Below are 21,084 nucleotides of genomic sequence, written 5' to 3'. Positions count from 1 at the left end.
GTCCATGCCTATTAATCTGAATTAGTGAGATTTTTGATGTATACCACAGAGAAATTAATACATCCCAACAAATGTCAAGGAATAAAAATGACAACAATGACAACTAAACCTATACAAAGTAATGACTTAATAATAAGAATGAAATTTGTTCTCAGCATGCAGACATTAAGACAATCTTAGAAACATACATATTGGAACACAGTAAAAGATGTGGAGTTTATTATATAAGATGATAGAAGGAACATTGAAATGGTGGTGATGTTCAAGTTTCACCTTTTCCTGCAGAGATAAAACTGGAGCTAAGATAGTAGGTTGTCCCTAGTATTACTATCAATTACTAGCAACACCCAAGGAATCATATCTCATCTAATCCAGTTTTGAAAAGAAAGCAACAACAAAAGGCTGTTTATGAATTCCAGACAAAGGCAGCCTAATTTTTACATTATTTACAAAATACTAACTTTTTGTTCTATTAACAAAGTAACAAATTAACAAAGTAAGGAAACAAAGTCAAATTTACCTGCCAGCCTTTATCTGCTGTCCTGTAGTATGGGTAGTTTTTAGTTATGTGGGTATAAATTCCATTTAGTGTAAGCTGCTTATCAGGAGCCATTGTAATTGCTTGTACTATTAATTGTGCATAGGAATAAGGAGGCTTCGAATCATCCTGGTATTTAAAAACGACAATAACAACTAACTTTAAAGACTGAACACAGAATAGTAATATACATGTTTTTTACTGTTCAACAACATAGTATTCCCAACAAAGAGTCTGAAAGGTGTGTGTGTGTGTGTGTGTGTGTGTGTGTGTGTGTGTGATATGTGTGATTGTGTGTGTCTGTTAAAAACCAAATGGAGAAATTTTCAATTAAATTTAAGGAAAAAAATGAGTAAGATAAGACATGCTAAATAACACCAACCTAACTGCTCAATCAACTCAAAGTTGTATGTTTGTGTACATGAATAACATGCACGCACACAAAGAGGAATATATGAGACAAAAAAGAAAATACTATACAGTTCTAAAAGACCACTTATAAATAAAATCTATAGCCATAATAATAGCTAGCTTTTATGTAAAACTTTCAAGTTTGCAAAGCAGTTTATATTACATGTTATCTCATTTGATTTTTCATAACAACTCTGTGCAGCATGTGTTCCTACTATCACTATTTTATAGAACAGGACACTGAGGCTTGGGAAAGGCTAGGCAAACTTGCCCATACAGCTAATAAGTGTCTGAGGCCACATTTGAATTTAGGTCTTCCTGGTTATGAGTCTAGCACTCTATCCACTGTACCACCTAGTCACCTACTATGATATGTAAAGAAAAGTTATCTTTTATAGCTACCTCTTGTTCTGATACTAACACTTACCTTTGGGCTATCTCCACCTGAAGCTTCCTTGTCATTTTCTGACTGTGAATTATCAGCCATTAAATGCAAGTCAGTGGGTAGTACACGACCCATTTTGTACCCTGAAGAGCCTGCCCCCCGGGGACTAGATGGGCAGGAGTTTGCAGCACTACAGATAAGAAAAATAGATTCCTGTTATTTTGTTACATAACACAGTTAAATATCATTTTGTTTAAGCAGTTGTCTCTGTCAGGAAAATACACAAATTTTAATACCAAAATTAAGGGTGTGTCAGTATTTCCTTTGGAAAATGTGATTTTTACCAGTATTCTATGAAATTTAAGATTACAAAGGAGAATTAAATTGAAGTTTCAATTTTCCACTTACTCTCCTGCTGAAAAAAAGTCTTATAAAGTATCTCACCAGAATAATCCAACAATGGTGTCTCACAGAATTTTTCTGCAACTCCGTCTAATTATTATAGGCAATAACACCAAAATTTATATAATTAGCAAATGATCCAAACTAAAAAAAAAAACTACTCTGACCATTTTAAACATTTTTTTACTCATATCCCTAAGGAAACTGTAGTGGAGCCCTGGTTTTGTTTTTTGTTAATGAAAAAACTGTCATATTCTATTTGTACTTTTTATTAAACAATTTACACAAATAATTTTATTGGCTTGAATTTAATTAGAATAAAATTAAGAATTCATTTAATTTTGTAACACAATATATCTTTAATCTACTGGTAATATCTTTTGTAACTGTCACACTGTAAAATCCAATTTGTGAAATACTAAGTTTTTTATCAAACTTTCTCAAAATGTGGTATGTTTGTGACATTGCTTTTAAAGTGTGACAGTGTATTAAAAACCACCTTTTTAGTTTCTCTGCTCTAAAAGACCTTTCCAAAATCCTTGGAATAGCAAGCCTTTTGGAAAGATGATAAATCAAAACAAAAAGCCTTTTTTTCTAGAGAATTAAGGATGGTACCCTGCCTTTTAAAAAAAATTACTCTTTTCAGTGCCTCCTCACCCACCTGAAATGATTGTACCCTTCTTCATAATGACATTAATATCTATTGAAGATACTGAGAGCTATCACAGAGAAGACATCCCTTTGTTGACTCCAAGAGTAAAGGAAGTGGTCCAGGATAGAACTGGATGGTTACTGACTATTCTGGAATATTAATACAAAACTGTATTTTATATATTATGACCTTCTCCTTATTCAAAATTCCTATAAATGTTACCTGAAATCATCTTGGGACAGAGAGTCATGTCGGTGGGCATCAGGTACTATGCCAGTTTGGACATCTCTCTCCCCAAGCTAGAAATGCTTGGATGTTAGATTAAGGTTAAATAAGATAAAATTGTTTCTGTCAGACTTGAGCCTAAAAATGTAGTATACAGTATTAATATTTTTTTCTTTGATAAAAGCAATACTTTCTCATTATAATAGTTATAGCAGAAAAGTCAGGTTTACACAATTAAGATATCTGAACAGCAGTACAATTTCTACCACTTTGATAAATTGTAAAATTCTTTATTTGCCCATAGCCCACACTTAGATTTTCTGGTTCAAATGCTTATTTCAATGTATCAAACCAAATCTACTAACCATTCTTGTTCAGATAGAATAATACCAAAATTTTCATGGCAAATAGATTCTTTATTCAGTCATCATTAGAAACATATGTATTTAAAATAAAATGAGAATTGGTTCTATAATCAAATGATTAGTAAGTTAAGTCAAAAGACATTTATTAAGTGATTATCACATGCCAGGAATTGTGGTAAGGGCTGAGAATACAAATAAGCAGAGAGCCCCTGCCCTTAAGGAGCTTACATTCTAATAGGGAAGATTAACACATAAAATGAGTTAATACAGACTAAGACTTCATTAAGACTTTTTGAGACAGAGCCAAGACGGCAGAGTAGAAGCAGGGACTCATCTGAGCTCTCCCCTAACCCCTTCCAAATACCTTTAAAAATGAATCTAAGCAAATTCTAGAGCAGCAGAACCCACAAAAAACATGGACTGAAACAAATTTCCAGCCCAAGACAACTTGGAAGGTTGGCAGGAAAGGTCTGTTGCACCAAGGTGAGAGAGGAGGGCAGTCCAGTGCAGGTCAAGCTAGCACAGACTGGGCCCCAGGAAACCTGGAGTAGGCTTTGGGGCAACTGAATCACTGGCAGCAGTGGCAGTTTCCATATTTCTCAGCCCAAAGACACCAGAGACAACTCAGAAAGTCAGCAGAAAAGATCTGTCTCACCTGGGTAAGAATGGACTGCTGTCCAGCACAGGCTGTGTCAGCACAGTCCTGGTCCCAGCAAACTAGAAGCAGGTCTTGGGAGCCACTGAATTGGCAGCTGCAGCAGCAGCAGCAGCAGCAGCAGCTGTTGTCAGCCCACAGACTGTAAGGGGGTCAAACAACCAGGAGATTTCAGAGCTCTTTTTGCTAGTACTAGGGCAGGACTCTGTTGCTCTGCTCATACTCGGATCTGAGTCACAGTCCTGGGTGGCAGTCACAGGGTGAGAAGGAGCACTAGCACAGCACAGCTTAATGGCCACAGTGGAGAGGGGACTCTCCTCACAGTTCCAGGGCAGAAAAGAATGCTTGTAGTTGTTCACAGACCAGAGCACAGGCTAGGAGAGGCCTTACATTGTACCACCTTGGAAGAACTGAAAGCTCATGGGTCCCTGAAAGTATCTTTGAAACAGCTGCACAAAACTCCTTTTGCCCTCCATCCTGGGAGCAAAGATTTAAAAATTTAAGTAACAGGCTGGGGAAATGAGCAAACAATAGGGAAAAAAACCAACTCTGACTAGAAAATTACTACAGTGACAAGGAAGATTGAAACACACACTCAGAAGAAAACAACAAAGCTATAAGAAATGATGAATAGGCTGACTTCAGAAAAACCTGGAAAGACTTGTATGGTCTGATGCTGAGTGAAATGAGCAGAACCAAGAGAACGTTGTACACAGTAACAGCCACGTTGTACGATGACTAATATTGATAAACTTAACCCTTCCCAGCAATACAAGGATCTAAGACATCTCCAGAGGCCTCGTGACAGAAAATGCTATCCACATCCAAAGAAAGAAATATGAAAGTTGAATTGCTATTTTTTTCTCTTCTGTTGAGTTTTGTTTTCTCTTTCTGATGGGTCCTCCTGTTGGTTTCACTAATGTGAAAATATGTTTAATAGGAATGTAAATGTACAGCTTATATCAGATTGTGCACCATCTTGGGGAGGGCGGGGGGAAGAAGGGGGAGAAAAATTTTAAACTCAAAAGCATATGGAAGCGATTATTGATAAATCAAAATAAATTAATAAAAATTTTTTAAAAAAAAGAAGAAAACAACAAAGTAAAAGGTCCTACATACAAAGCCTCCAAGAAAAATATGAATTGACCTCAGGCCATGGAGGAGCTCAAAAAGGATTTTGAAAATCTTGAAAATCAAGAAGCAGAGGAAAAACTGGGAAGAGAAATGAGAGTGATATAAGAAAATCATGAAAAACAAGTCAACAACTTGGTAAAGGAGACCCAGAAAAATACTAAAGAAAATAATACCTTAAAAAAAAGACTAGGCCAAATGGTAAAAGAGGTCCAAAAAGTAATGAGGAGAGGAATGCCTTAAAAAGTAGAATTGGCCAAATGCAAAAGGAGGTTCAAAAGTTCAATGAAGAAAATAATTCCTTAAAAATTCGAATGGAAGGGCAGCTAGGTGGCGCAGTGGATAGAGCCCCGGCCCTAGAGTCAGGAGGACCTGAGTTCAAATCAAGCCTCAGACACATAACACTTAGTAGCTGTGTGACCCTGAGTAAGTCACTTACCCCCACTGCCTAGCCCCCCCCCAAAAAAGTTAATAAAAAAAATCGGAATGGAGCAAATGGAAGCTAATGACTTTATGAGAAATCAAGAAATAATAAAACAAAACCAAAAGCATGAAAAACAGAAGACAATGTGAAATATCTCACTGGAGAAACAACTGACTTGGAATATAGATCCATGAGAGATCATTTAAAAATTACTGGCCTACCTTTAAAAGCCATGATCAAAAAAAGCCTAAACATCATCTTTCAAAAAATTATCAAGGAAAACTGCCCTGATATTCTAGAACCAAAACAGAAATTGAAAGAATCTACCAATCACTTCCTGAAAGAGATCCCAAAAGGAAAGCTCCCAGGAATATGATAGCCAAATTCCAGAGTTCCCAAGTCAAGGAGAAGGTATTGCAAGCAGCCAGAAAGAAACAATTCAAGTATCATGGAGCCACAAACAGGGTAACACAAGATTTAGCAGCTTCTACATTAAAGGATCAGAGGGCTTAGAATATGATATTCCAGAGGGTAAAAGAGCTGGGGTTATAACCAAGAATCACCTACTCAGAAAAACTGAGTATAATCCAAGAGGTGAAAAAATTGACATTCAATGAGATAGAGGAATTTCAAGCATTCTTGAGAAAAGACCAGAGCTACATAGAAAATCTGACTTCAAATAAAAGACTCAAAAGCAGCATAAAAAGGTAAACAGAAAAAAGAAACCATAAGGGATTTGTTAAAGTTAAACTGTTTACATTCCTACTTGAAAAGATGATATTTGTAACTCATGAGACCTTTCTCATTATTAGGGTAGTTAGAAAGACTATATATAAACAGTGGGCACCGATGTGATTTGAATATGAGGGAATGATATCTAGAAAATAAAACTAAGGGTGGGAGATGAATGTACTGGGAGAAAGAAAAAGAGAGAGGTAGAATGGGGTAAATTATCTCACATAAAAGAAGTAAGAAAAAGCTTTGACTGTGGGAGGAAGGGGGTAGGAGGAAGTTAGTGAACCTTATTCTCATCAGAATTGGCTCAAAGAGGGAATAACACACACAGTCAAGTGGATATAGAAATTTGTCTTACCCTATAGAAACACAGGGGGAGAGAGGATAAGAAAAGGGAAGGTGATAGAAGGGAGAGCAGATAAGGAGAGACAGGGTCAAAGGATAATAGAATAAATAGAATAGAATAAATGGGGGAAAAATAGGTATAGTAACTAAAAAAAAATTTTGAAGCAAGTTTCTATGACAAAGGTTTCATTTTTCAAACACAGAGAACTAAGTCAAATTTATAAAAACGATAGCCATTCCCCAAATGATAAATGATCAAAAGATATGATTGGTTTTCAGATGAAGTAATCAAAGCTATCTATAGCCATGTGAAAAAATATTCTAATTCACTAATGATTAGAGAAATGAAGATTAAAACAATTCTGAGGAACTACCTCATACCTATTAGATTTTCTAATAGGACAGAAAAGGTAAATGATAAATGTTGGAGGGAATGTGGGAAAAAATGAGACATTACTGCACTGTTGGAGGAGTTGTGAACTAACTCAACCATTCTGTAGAACAATTTGGAACTATGCCCAAAGAGCTGTAAAACCATGCATATGAGCTAGCAATACCAGTAATAGGTCTGTATCTCAAAAGAATTAAAAACCAAAAAGAACCTATATATACAAAAATATTTATAGCAGCTCTTTTCTGGGAGTGAAGAATTAGAAATTGAGAGGATGCCCATCAATTGGGAAATGGTTGAACAAATTGTGGTATGTGATTATGATGGAATACTATTGTACTACAGAAAATGATGAGCAGGATGCTCTCAGAGAAACCTGGACTTACATGAAATGATGCAAAGTGAAATGTATTGTGTAGAAAGTAACAGCAATACTGTAGGATGATCAGCTGTGAATGATGTAGCTATTCTCAGCATACAATGATCCAAGATAACTCTGCAGGACTTATGATGAGAAATGTTATCCATCCCCAGACAAAGAACTGATGGTGTCTTAATGCAGACTGCAGCACACTTTTTTTTACTTTATTTTTCTTGAGTTTTTTTTGTTTGTCTATGTTTTCTTTCACAACATGACTTTTATGGAAGTGTTTTGCATGGCTACACACGTATAACCTATATTGAATTGCTTGCCTTCTCAATGGCAGTAGAAGGGTTGGGAGGGAGGAAAAGGAGAGAATTTGGAACTCAAAGTTTTAAAAATGAATGTTAAAAATTGTTTTTACTGTAACTAGGGAAAAATAAAATATTTTTTAAAAAAAAGGCTGCACTGACTTTTTTGGCTGCTATGTTCACTAAAAACCCTAGGTTACTTTTTTTGGACAAACTGCTATCTAGTCATGACTCCCCAACTTGTACTTGTGAAGATAATTTTTTTTAAACCAAAATATTACTTTTCATTCATCCTTATTAAGTTCCATCTTATTAGATTAGGCCTAATGCCTTAGCTTGTCAGGATTTTTTTTGCATCCTGGCTTGTCATCCAATGTGTTGGCTATCCCACTTAGTATTAGCTGTAAATCTAATAAGCATGACATCTATTCTATTTAAGACACTGATTAAAAATGATAAATAGCAGAAGGACAAGCACAGATTGCTGAGGCATTCCATTAGAGACCATCTTTTCGCTGAAGTAAAGTGAATGACTACACTTGAGATCTGATCATTCAAACAATACTGAATCCTCCAAAGTATACATCTCTGTCTTTTCTTCAAGAAATTGCTAAGATTTCGTCAAATGCTTTACTGAAACTTTATAAGATTTGCAGTCTAGTAGCCCCAGCAAAAACAAAAAAAAGAAAGAAATTGAAGTTAGTCTGGCATGACCTGTCCATGATGAAACCAAAAACACAGCTTTCTCTTCTAGATGTCCATAAATAATGTGCTCTAAGATTCTGTCAGAAACTGAGGTCAAACTATAGTCTACAGATTCCATTCTCTTCCCCTTTTCTGAAAGTCAGGCCAATGTATACCCTCAATCTTGTCTTCTTTCTCTTTACTCATGGTATTCCCTATGCTCGGAGGATACTTCCCAAACTCCATCTCTATCTTAGTTTCCCTCCTCTTCCTTCAAGGCCCAATTGAAAATGTCACTCTTTCTATGAGGTTTTAACTGATACTTCCATAGCCCAAGAAAAGTAAACCAACTCTCCCTTCTCCTCAATTTCTCACAAATCTTGGCTTAGACCTCTTGACTTACTTTTCCACTCTTTGTATCATGGCTTGTCCTTCTGCTCCTTTCTCACTATCTCTACCACTACACAAGTTCCTTGACAATACACATAAGGGCCTATGTGTATATGTATGCACACACATATATGTATATATTTGTTTTTATTTATTTATTTATTTTTGGCCAGGCAACTGGAGTTAAGTGACTTGCCCAGGGTCACACAGCTAGTGAGTATCATGCATCTGAGACCGGATTTGAACCCAGGTCCTCCTGACTCCAGGGCTGGTGCTCTATCCACTGCGCTATCTAGCTGCCCCTATATTTAAATTCCTAGTATACAGCATAGTACCTTACACATAAATTCTATGCTTGTCTAGGATTTTTAGGATAAAAGAATTTTGCACATTGTCAAAGGCCTTTTCTGCATCTATTGAGATGATCATGTGATTTGAGATGTTTTGGTTTATAATGTTATTATGTCAATTCCCCCCCCATGTTAAACCATTCTTGAATTCCCGCTGAAAATCCCATTTAGTGATAATGAATGACTTCTTGAGTTAACATCTATTAACAATATTAGCTTATGGTTTTCCTTTTGTGTTTTATCTTTCCTTGGTTTAGGTATTAATAATATATTTGTCTTGCATAATGTTTCTGGTTGGGTACTTTCTCAATTTTTTTTTCTTTTTGGTGAGGCAATCAGGGCTAAGTGACTTGCCCAGGGTCACACAGCTAGTAAGTGTCAAGTGTCTGAGGCTGGGTTTGAACTCAGGTCCTCCTGACTCCAAAGCCAAAGCTCTATCCATTGCACCACCTAGCTGCCCCACTTTCTCAATTTTTAAGACAATATGTGAAGTACTGGTACTCATTACACAGTAAAAATTTAAATTAATAAAAAATTGTTGAACTGACTATACTAAAGAAAACCAACATCTGACAAACTAGGTGACTTTATAGTAAAACATTATGAAATTAATATCATAAAATTAGAATTGAAATTGTTTCTGCTTTGGTTAGACATCATAATTCATTCACCTTTACATTTAAGTGACATTAAATGGACATAAAGCTGGACAGGCTGGTTTCTGTTCTATGTAACAGAATACTGACAGCAAAATCCTTGGAAACTGATTTATACATTAAAAGAATTCAATATATTTCTATTAACATATGTGGGTCACAATGATTATTAGGGAATACATTTGTTAAAGTCTTGCTTATAGTTCTACTGTGAAAGATAATCATATATTCATTTAAAGAAAATTCCAGGGGTAACTAGGTGATGCAGTGGGTAGAATTCTGGCCTTGGAGTCAGGAGGACCTGAGTTCAAATGTGGCTTGAGACACTTGACACTTACTAGCTGGGTGACCCTGGGCAAGTCACTTAACCCTGATTGCCTCACCAAAAAGCAAAAAACAAAAACAAAAAAACAAAGAAGAGAAAATTCCAAGCCCCTTGATTAAAACTGCAAAATGAAAATACAAAGTAAAGTGGGTGGAGTTGTTTGTGGACTATAAAACAAATATAACTATGTAAATCTATGAAAAACATAATTTATTAACAAGCCAAGAACTGACTAGAAATGGAATGTGAATTTAAATAAAAACAAATAAATGATTACAGATGCCAATTTAGTTAGGTCTCTTTCCACTTCCAGTTCCTTCTCCCCTTCTCTTTCTCTCTGTGTCTCTCTCTCTCTCCATCACTGTCTAAAAAATGCATATAGAACCCAAGCAAACATATTGCTCTAAGAATAGAGAATATTTTAAAACTTTAATTATAGAATATACCAGTGCTTCTCTTTATTCCCTTTGCTGAATGCTATATAAATTACAATTAAAATTCCAAATACTGATTTTTATTCTCAAAAACTGGTACTTTCTTCAGGAAAAAAGCATTATTTTTTTAAAAAAATTGATCAGATAAGTACAAATAGAACCCTGCGAGACTAATGACTCTGCTTCCCTGCAGTTGATGTCGAACTTTGATCTGGTCTTTGTGATATAAATTTCTTAATTTTATAGGATATATGAAAAATGCATTAAAGGCAGAGAAAATTAATAAGCTCCAAATTAAACAAAACATTTCTCCCCTTGGCTGTTACTCAAAAGACCATATTGCTCAACTATCCTGCACTAATAATGGAGAAAAAATGACATGAATGTAATAATTCATTTCTACTTTTCATAATTCATTGTAGCTACATTATTTCTTTTCCAGAGCGGATCTTTTTATATACTTTTAAACTATTAATAAGATTAGGAGATAATCTATGAATATTCACTATTGTGGTGATGAGAGCAACAAATTAGGAAAATATTTTGTAATAGCAAGGGAAACCTAAACTACTATTAAAAATGTAGTAGGAAAAGTTATAGATCCACAAAGAGGGACTCTTACTTTTCTATTGTATTCCCAGAATTTAGCATAGTGTTTTGCACATAGTAAACATTTAATAAATGCTTTATTTTTGTATTCATTCATTAGCTCAAAAGATTTAAGAGCTGGACTTTATCATCTAGTTCAACACCCTCATTTTTAGGATCAGGAAACTGAGGAAACAGGAAGGTTAAATGACTTGGCTAAAGTCATACAGGGGTATGTGTCAGAAGTGGCATCTGAATCCAGGTCCTCTGACTCCAGAGTCAGTGTTTTCTTTTTCATACCTTAGAATTAGTTATTATCAAAGTGAGGTCTTGAAAAACATACTTATTTTTCTTGAGGTCAACCACTAAAAAAACAAGCAAACAAAAAAAAATCACCTTTCAACTCTATGGTATCTGATTTTTTTCAAGGGACTTCTGGCTCGTAAAAAGATGGTTAGTCAGAGTAACACATGGTGCTGACTAGTTGAAAATAATACTAATAGTGTAAGCACAAGCAAAGAAGAAAAAGGTAGAGCTGACACTTGCCTAACAAACACCTACTATAGGCTCTTTAGCTCTTCAACTGCCATATTATAAACTAAAACAAATGACCTTAAAGCAGTGCTGTGAAACTCAAGTAGAAGTGGATCCCTGTGGACAGCGTCTTGATTTAGAAAACCAAAAATTAACATTACCTCTCTAGTATTTTTGTTTATTTCATTAATAATTCCCAATTAGATTTTAATCTGGTCTGGTTGGCTGTTTTACATCTTTGATCTAAAGTCCAATAAGCATTATAAATTCATGTTATTTGACTTCAATTGAGTCCTCACTGAAGCAAAATAGTTCTTCCATTCCTCCATAATTGATTCCCTGGCTCACTGCCAAAAGAAGCTATTCTAAACCTTTCCTTTCCTCTCCAAGTATCCCATACCTTCCTTCTTCCCCCTCTATCAGCTGAAGACCTTGCCTCTTAATTTACTGAGAAAATTAGGGCCATTTAATGTGAGCTCCCTCTTCTCCCTTTCTCTTCACCTCACAAAACTGTTAACATCATCCCAAATTCTCAACAACTTTTCCCCAGACTCTGACAATATGGTAGCCCTTTTTATGAAAGCCAAAGCCTCTACATGTACAAATGACCCCATATCTTCTGGTCTTTTCCAGGAAAATGAAACCTCAGTCATTCCTTTTCTCTCTTTAACCTCTCTTTCAAACTTTTCCTCTATTGCCTTCACACATGCCCAAATCCCCTATCCTTTAAAAACCTTGAATATGTCTTATTATTTCAAGCTACTGCACTGTATCTTTCCTGCCTTTCTTAAAAAAGCTATCTACACTTCCAGTCTCCATTTCTCTCATTTGTTTCTCAACCTTTTACAATCTGTCTTCTATCACTCAAAATTTCAAAATGAAATTATTCTCTAGAAAGTTATTTTAGCTCATGATCTTTTCTTAGTCCTCATTCATCTCAACCTAGCATTTGACATTGCTGACCACCCTCCTCTCTGAGTTCTCTTCTTATTTGTCTCACTGTTCTTTCTCCATCTCCCTAACCATTAAGTATTCTCCAATATTCTGTCACAGGCCCTCTCATTTCTCATTATACTTTCTCTACTGATGCACTTATCAGCTCCTATGAGGTTAATTATCATTTTTTTTTGCAAGTGACTCTGAGATCTACCTATCTAGTTTTATGTCTCCCCATATCACTTATTGCACATTTCGAACTGGATGTTCCACTCAACTCAATATGTGGGAAAAAACCAAACAATTCTGCTCTTCCAAACTTTCCTATTTCTGTCATCATCCTTGTAGTTGCTCAAGTTGATAATCTTAACATTATCCTCAAATGATTCTTTCTTGTTTTATATAACCAATGAGTTGCCAAATCTTACCATTCTACCTCCACAGCATCTTTTATAGCCAGACCTTTCTCCACACACAACTACCACCTCAGTTTAGATCCTCATCACCTCTCACTTAACATTACTGCAACAGCCTCCTATATGTCTCCCTACCTCACATCTCTCCCTTCTCTTGTTCAACTTATACACTGCTACCATAGTGATTTACCTGAAGTAGAAATGTGATTATGTCATTACTCTACTCAGTCAGCTTGAGCAGCTCCTCATTATCTCCTCTATTTAGCTTTTAAAGCCCATTATATCCTGGTCCCTATGTACTTTTCCAGGCTCAATGGACATTACTACCTGCAGCACTCTACAATTTAGCCAAATTGGCCTGCTTTCTGCTCCTCAAATATGACATTCAAACACTCATCACCATCCCTAGAATGCATACCCTCATTAGCTCCATCTCTTGGGATCCTTCTTTTCTTTCAAGATATGTTCTAAGTATCAAACTTCTACATGAAGTCTTTCCTAATCCACCAAACTCAACTGCTAATGCCTTTTCTTACATTTAATTCTTTTGCCTTTACTATAATTCTCTTTATATTTATTACAATTACTAATATATGCATTGTTATAAACATAAACTCCTTGGCAGTAAGTACTATTTCATTTTTTGTATTTGTATACCTAGTACCTGGCACATAGTAACTGCTTGTTGATTGATTTACATTATCAATAAGACAAAAAATTCAAAATTATCAAGATTATCTGAAATATGGATTTACATAAATTATTAAAAACAAACTTAATTTTAAGTATATACAGAACCTTAAGCTAATGACATATGTGAAATCATCATGATTAGGAATACATTTAATAACTAAGATTTTGTTGTTGAATATGTTTATCATCTATAAAAATTCTCATTCTTTAAAAATTTGCAAATACAATTTTTAATCTGTCTACCAATCTCTCAAATTAAGAGTTTTAGTGGGCTTTGAAGCCATTTGCCAAACATACAAAATGCAGTAACTTCATTAACAGATATACTTCAGAGATATTGTGGATTTGGTTCCAGATCACTGCAATAAAGTGAATATTGTGCAATAAAGCACATCATGAGAATTTTTTTTGTTTCCCAGTGAATATAAAAGTTATGCTTACACTACACTGTAGTCTAATAAGTGAGCGATAGTATTATGTATTAAAAAAACCCCCAAGGTACATACCTTAATTAAAAAATACTTTTGCTAAAAAGGCTAACCATCAGCTGAGCCTTCAGTGAGCTGTAATCTTTTTGCTGGTGGAGGATCTTGCCTCAGTGTTAATGGCTGCTGACTGATCAGGGTGGTAGTTGCTGAAGGTTAGGGTGGCTGGGGCAATTTCTTAAAACAAGACAACAATGATTCCACATCGATTAACTCTTCCTTTCAATTGAACACTTAGAAGTGACCATGATAGGGTTGGGTTATTAACTGGCCTAATTGCAACATTGTTGTGTATAGGGTAAGCCTGAGGAGAGGGAGAGAGACAGAGGAACGGCCACTTGGTGGAGCAGTCAGAACATACACCACATTAATCGATTATATGGGCATGGTTCATGGCATTCCAAAACAATTACAATACTAACATCAAAGATCACTGATCATAGATCACTATAACAAATATAATAGTAATGAAAGTCTGAAGTACTGTGAGAATTACCAAAATATGACACAGAGACACGATGTGAGCACATGCTGTTGGAAAAATGATGCCAATAAGACTTGCTTGATTTAGGGTTGTCACAAACCTTCAGTTTGTAAAAAACATATATCTGTGAAGTACAATAAAGTGATGCACAATAAAACCAGGTATGCCTGTAGTTTGCAAAAATAAGAGAATGACTTTAGGGAAGAGTGCAGTTTGTTACTGAATTGCAACAAAAGCTTTTGCATAACATTGGTCTGAGATTGAGAATAAGAAAGAACTATCATGGTCATAGTTTAGTAATCATAGCCAATGATCCTTGGGAAGTATTGTTTTCAGTTATGATAGCCATTAAAACCAATTATCTAAATAATCAAACCTTTGAATTACTATATTACAAAGTTTTAAATCAAGTTAAAAAAAAGGAAACACATTGTCACTTAAATATATATCTGCAAAATATCAATACAAAAATATTGACCTATAAGTTATTAATGTATTAAAGCAAAAATTTTGTGAATTGAAAACCATTATTTTAAAAATACTGTTTATTTCCTTTCTATCCTCTTAAACATACATAATAGTATAGGGGTGTGTGTGTGTGTGTGTGTGTGTGTGTGTGTATGTGTGTGTGTATGGATATATATAAAATTTATAAATAACCTTACATCTGTTGGGGGTATGTGCAAACATTTTTCTGATAGGACTGTGTGATTAAAAAGGCTTGGAAACCACTATTCTAGATCAGCCTACCAAATAATTTAATAAATTTTTATTTTTATTTAACTTGTTTCTCTTGTTTAAACACACACACATATGTGCATACACACACACACACACACACACACACACACACACACACACACTACCCAAGTGGGAAAGAAAACTACTTGTAATAAAATAGTTGATAATAGAAGATGATATAATGGAAGGAATACTGGATTAGAAATTAGGGGACCAGGGTTTGAATTCTGGCTCTGCCACTCACTTGAGGCCTTGGAAGAATCAATCAATCAATAAGTATTTATCAAATACCTACAATATTCTAGGATGAGTCAGTGACAATGTTCTTGGCTTTAGTTTCCATCTCTGCAAAATGAGGAAGTTGGAATAGATGACCTTAAGGTCACTCATAACTCTGATCTCTGATATTATGAAATCAAAATAAGCTAGGTCGAGCGTGGGGTATATTAAACAACAATTTTCCATCTCTGTTCTGGCTACAAAAATGTTTGGAGTAGTTTCTCCCCATGTATCTCAGTACTACAAATATTTTTAATAACACACTAAAGATATATTAGGTGCTCTATGCAAAGCCTAAGAAAAAGAAATCATACAATTTCTGGTATCTTTCTGATATATTCTTGAGGCTTATTTCAAAAATGTAACAAACTTAATTGGTGAGATGCTAGATTCTTTAATGTCAATAAAAATATCATACTTCAAATAGATAAGAGTCTAGCAAGTAAATCTGCTGTGCTTTTATATTCACTGTAGACAGTTTATATACATATTTTTTAAGAAGCCTTATAGTATACCTGATAGTTCCTGTGGGAGAAGGCAGGGGGCTGATCAGGTGAGCCATGTTGTCAGGAATGTTTATTGTTAAGGGAGTGATCTGAGGCTGCACAGGCTTAACTGGGGACTCTGGGGCCTCCTGTTTTTCCCTCTTCTCATTGGACAGTGCCGTGAATGTTATCTTGATGTTTGTGCTAGGAAATCTGAAGGTACATCTGAAAAATAAAAACAAAAAGATAAGCGACTGCTTTTATATGCTGTATGTAAATGACTGTGGAAGGAAAGGCAACTGAACAAAAACATTTTTAAAAGAGTATCTAAAGCTGCCATTACTTAAGCAAAAGTTAAGAAAAAGATTTTTAAATTCATTTCTCAAAAATATTGGCATATGCATGTTCCTTTAAATATACAAAAAAAGATTCAGTATATTATGTCATAATCTACACAAAAGCTACCACCTCCAAAGTTATATCAAGATGTTTTCTGAATAAAAACAGGCATGTTTTATACCTTTAAAAAGAAACAAAAGCGTGAATTTGACAAATTAACGAGCACTCAAAATTATATGCAACCAAGAAATGTGTCTAACTTTTAAAATAAATGCTTGGAGACACGTAGCTCATTAAGTACATCTTTTGAGAGGCACTGTGGCATGGTAGATGGAGTAGCATCAGAGTCAAGTACCATACTAGTCACTTAGTCCTGAGAAAGTCATTTAACCTCTCAGTACCTCAGGCAACTAACTCTCTAAGGGTAAGCTGATGAACAGGTACAGATCTGCATGAAGTTGCCTCACCAAGACGCAAATTGAAGGTATTTACAAAATTAAAACAAAACAAAAAACCCAAACAACAACAAAAAATTATCCTACAGTTACACCTATTTCCTGCTGCTTGAAACTGATTACAATCTTCAACAGACAGAGCACCTGACCTGGAGTTAGGAAGACCTGAGCTCAAATCCAGCCTCAGACATTAACTAGCTGTGTAACCGTGGGCAAGTCACTTAATTGCTTTCTATTTCCTCAACTATAATATAGGGTTAATAATAGCACCTATGTCCCAGGGTTGTTATGAGGATTAAATGAGGTAATATCTGTAAAGTGCTTAGTACAGTCCTGGCATACAGTATCACTTCATTTTGTTTCAATTCTTTCCCCTCCATCCTTCTTCTCTCCCATACCACTTACTTTAACATCTTTCTTATATCCCTAAATCTTCAGAAAATGGGGATAATTAACATTGTTTTCCACATATGTTAGTGTGGTATCACATGGAAAATCATAAGGTTTCTTCCCTTACTATCCGGAATTCGTATAGGATAGCATAAAATTTAATATTTTTGTTTGTTGGTTTTATTTTTTTTGTAAAGGGAAACTTCAACATCCCTTTTCTTATAATATCCCTTTACCTTTCCCCACCTCATAATCAAATGAGAGCATTCATTACCATAAAGTAAAAATGTGCATTAGTGAATTTAAAGTCATTTTTTGCCAGAAGTTAGGCACATCATGTTTTTATATCACTTTACCTCTTAACAAATTAAAATAAATAAAAATAAAATTACTGCCTCAAATATTTCAAAAGAAACCTATCAGACAGGCTAAATGGCTAATCAATTTAATAAAGAATCTACATATAAATGAAATTCTAAATAGGTTAATTTAGTAGGAACAAGTTTATACCTTCTGGAGAGGGCTGGTGGTAAATATAATATTACTCTTTCCTATTTGGCAGTTGGTCAAATATTGAGATCACTAAGCCCTCAGTCATCTTTCAATATCCCTCCCAGGTTTGACTGAACCAATGAAACATTATCAACAAGGCTAAAATGAAACTATAATACAAAATCATGTTTTACACAGTTCTACTTTGATAAAGGAAACAAAGTTACCCTATAACAGGTGCAAGAATAAATGCAATATTCTATGTAACAGAAACAAAAAAGTAGGTACTCTGCTATATACACTCTATTCAAAGTAAAAACAGTCTCTACTTTAAAGGAGTTCATATTCTAATGGAGAACCAACATGTAAATACCTAGGAACATACTGATATATAAAAGTAGATGGGAGGTAATCTTAGATGAAGGCACTGATATCTTTGGGAATCAGAAAAGGGCTCTTAATAGAAGGTAGGATTTGAGCTGAATTTTGAAGAACACCAGGGAAAATCAGAGTTGAATATGAGGAGGGAAAGAATTCCAGGCATGTGAGACAGCTTAAAGTCACAGAGATCACACACAGGTACAGGAGAGGAAATGTCAAGGTGAAAGCAACAGCAAATAGGGAAATGCAGCTAGATTAAAGCACGCATGAAGCAGAACAAAGCGTAAGAAGATAGGGAAAAGCTAGGAAGGGGAGAGACTACAACAAGCCTTAAATGGCAGGTGAAGATTTTATACTTGATTCTAGAGGTAAATGAGAACTTCTGGAGTTTACTGAGAGTGAGGGGAGACAAGATAAGACTCAGGCTTCAGGAATATTACTTTAGAAACTGAGTGGAGGATGGATTTGAGTGGCAAGAGATTTGAGACAGGGAAACTAATAACAAGTCTATCATAATAGTTTAAGTGAGAGGTAATAATGATTTGAAATAGGGATTTAAAGACATAAAGGTGAGGAAGGAGTACATTCCAGGCTTGAGGACAGCCTGTGCTAAGGCAGGGAGATGGAAAGCAAAAGGCAGTGAACATAGCAATATGAGTATATGAAGACGATCATAGCACGTGCTCCGCCCAGCCTGAGAAAGGAAGAGAATACGTCAGCCTCCTCTGTATGCCTGGTCGTTGGAGCCTCAGCTTGGGCCCTTCTCTGTGCCTGTGGCTGACCTTCTCTGTTACAGTTGCCCACAACTTGTAGAGCAGCTACCTTTATTCAGACTCTCCAGAACATTCCAGCAACTCAAGTCACCATGCTGGACAATGGGTTTCGGATGGCTTCTGAGGACATACTTGTACGGGGGAGTTTGGACAGATGTTGGCAGTCGCTATGAAAAACGAAACCAACAATGGAGTTGGCTACTTTGTGGAACACTTGGCATTCAATGGTACATAGAAGCATCCTGGAAAGAACTGGAAGAAGAAACAGAGAAGATGGGTGCCCATCTAAATGCTTATAGCACTCAGGAACACATTGCGTACTACACCAAAGCACTGAGCAAGGACCTTCCTAACGCTGTTAAAATCTTGGGTGACATTGTGTAGAACTGCAGCTTGGAAGACTCCCAGACTGAGAAGGAGCAACATGTGATTCTTCAAGAAATGAAGGAGAATGACAACTCCTTGAAGAATGTTGTATTTGACTATCTTCATGCCACTGCTTACCAAGGCACTCCCCTTGCCCAGGTTGTGGAAGGACCCAGTGAGAATGCCAAGAAATTGTCCATGCAAGACTTGGCTGAATTTATTGATACTTACTACAAGCCCCTTCGAATGGTGCTGGCTGCTGCAGGAGGTGTGCAGCACAGTCAGCTAGTGGACCTTGCTCTGTCCCCATGGCATACACTGAGGATGCGATGACTCTCCCTTCATCCTGCCACTTCACAGGCAGTGAGATCCATCACCAGGATGATGCTATGCATCTATCTCATGTAGCTATTGCAGTTAAGGGCCCAGGCTGGGCCAATCTTGATAATATTGCACTCTCAGTAGCCAGCTCGATCATTGGTCACTATGACTGTACCTATGGAGGGGTTGTGCACCAGTCAAGTCCACTGGCATCTGTTTCTGTGGTGAACAAGCTCTGCCAGAGTTTCTACACCTTCACCATCTGCTACTCAGAAATTGGTCTGTTTGGCATCCATTTTGTCACAGATAGAATCAACATAGATGATTCTTTCTTCAGGGCCAATGGATGCGTCCTAGTACCAGTGTCACTGAAAGTGAGGTGATGAGGGGCAAAAACATCCTGAGGAATGCTTTGGTGTCTCATCTGGATGGTACCACTCCTGTATGTGAAGACATTGGACGTAGTCTTCTGATTTATGGCCATTGCATACCTTTGTCTGAATGGGAGAGCCGGATCTCGGGGATTGAGGCCTGTGTTGTGCGGGAAGTGTGCTCCAGTGCCCCACAGTGGCTGCAGTGGGTCCCAGTGAACAACTCTCTGACTATAACCATAGGGGCATGTTCTGGTTATAATTTTAGGGGTCACACCCATTTGAGGGTGGGAGCTGTGAGATCTAGGCCCCTGGAGGTGCTCTGCCCAGGAAGACTCCCTCTAAACACATCTATCTGGTAACAGCCACCCAGTTTCTTGTGTGAGCAGTACTGTCTCAGATCATGTTTAAATAAAAGTAATTTAAATTGGAAAAAAAAAGAGAATATGAAGAGGAGTATAAGGAAGTCAGTTTGGGAAGATAGACTGGTGCTAGTGTGACTTCATGGTTTTAAATGCTTCAAGACACACCAAAGACAGCAAAGCCCTAAAGAAGTGGTGTACCTTGACAAGTCTCCATAATTTGTACATATGTACACATATGTGTGTATATAGTTTCCATTTCACTCCATATTAGCATGGACTGAAATTTTCATTCTAAAATGCTCAAAATTTAGTTTCTATTAATCATACTAACAGAATGTCTCAAATGAAAGATTCAAAGATATTTAAGATCCCACACAACATGACTACTCTAGGCTCATATAAATGTCACTTCAGGCCTCATTTTATTACATCATGAACCATTAATTGCTTCAGTATGTTACAGTGCTGCCATTGCCTTTCCAAATACTTCAGACATACATCCCCAAAGTATTGGCCAGTCAGCCACCCTTTATGGATCCTTTTTCTCTAGTCATCTGTCCATCTGATTCACATTAATAGTTTCTCATAAAAAAAAGAACAAAACTATTATTCATTTATTTTAAACATTCTTTTCTTTTTAAAATTTGAATTTCAAATTCTCTCCCTTCCTCCCACCCCTCCCCTACAGAGAAGGCAAGCAAAATGATATCAATTATACATGTGAAATCATGTAAAACATTTCCATGTTAGCCATCTCTCTCTCTCTCTCTCACACACACACACACACACACACACACACACACACACGAGCAACAACAACAACAACAACAAAAGAAAGTGAGGAAGTTGTACTTCAATTTGTACTCAGTACACTAGTTTTTTCTCTGGAGGTAGATAGCATTTTTTCATCATGAATCCTGTGGAATTATCTTGAATCAGAGTAGCCGAGTCTTTCACAGTTGATCTCATTACAACATCACTATTACTACACACAATGATGTCCTGGTTCTTCTCCCTTCA

General features: G+C 36.1%; 1 protein-coding gene and 1 pseudogene across 3 annotated transcripts in view; one reads left to right on the top strand and one right to left on the bottom strand.

Moving 5' to 3' along the window:
* Positions 1 to 21,084, bottom strand: part of FOXK2 (forkhead box K2) — a 121,367-nt gene that overhangs the window by 20,647 nt on the left and 79,636 nt on the right. For 2 of the 3 annotated variants that reach the window (XM_020987537.2, XM_020987535.2), the window contains exons 2-4: positions 15,842 to 16,036; positions 1,377 to 1,524; positions 521 to 667 (exon numbers count right to left, since the gene is read on the bottom strand). In XM_020987537.2, the coding sequence (XP_020843196.1) occupies positions 521 to 667; positions 1,377 to 1,524; positions 15,842 to 16,036 (490 nt within the window). The remainder of the gene's footprint in view (positions 1 to 520; positions 668 to 1,376; positions 1,525 to 15,841; positions 16,037 to 21,084) is intronic. The other variant, XM_020987536.2, reaches the window with a different exon arrangement.
* On the top strand, positions 18,650 to 19,961 carry LOC144457966 (cytochrome b-c1 complex subunit 1, mitochondrial pseudogene; annotated as a pseudogene).

This window comes from Phascolarctos cinereus, unplaced genomic scaffold (assembly GCF_003287225.1).
Source record: "Phascolarctos cinereus isolate Bilbo 61053 unplaced genomic scaffold, phaCin_HiC Scaffold_5;HRSCAF=322, whole genome shotgun sequence".
Lineage (NCBI taxonomy): Eukaryota > Metazoa > Chordata > Mammalia > Diprotodontia > Phascolarctidae > Phascolarctos > Phascolarctos cinereus.
This window is presented reverse-complemented; position numbering and strand designations above follow the sequence as displayed.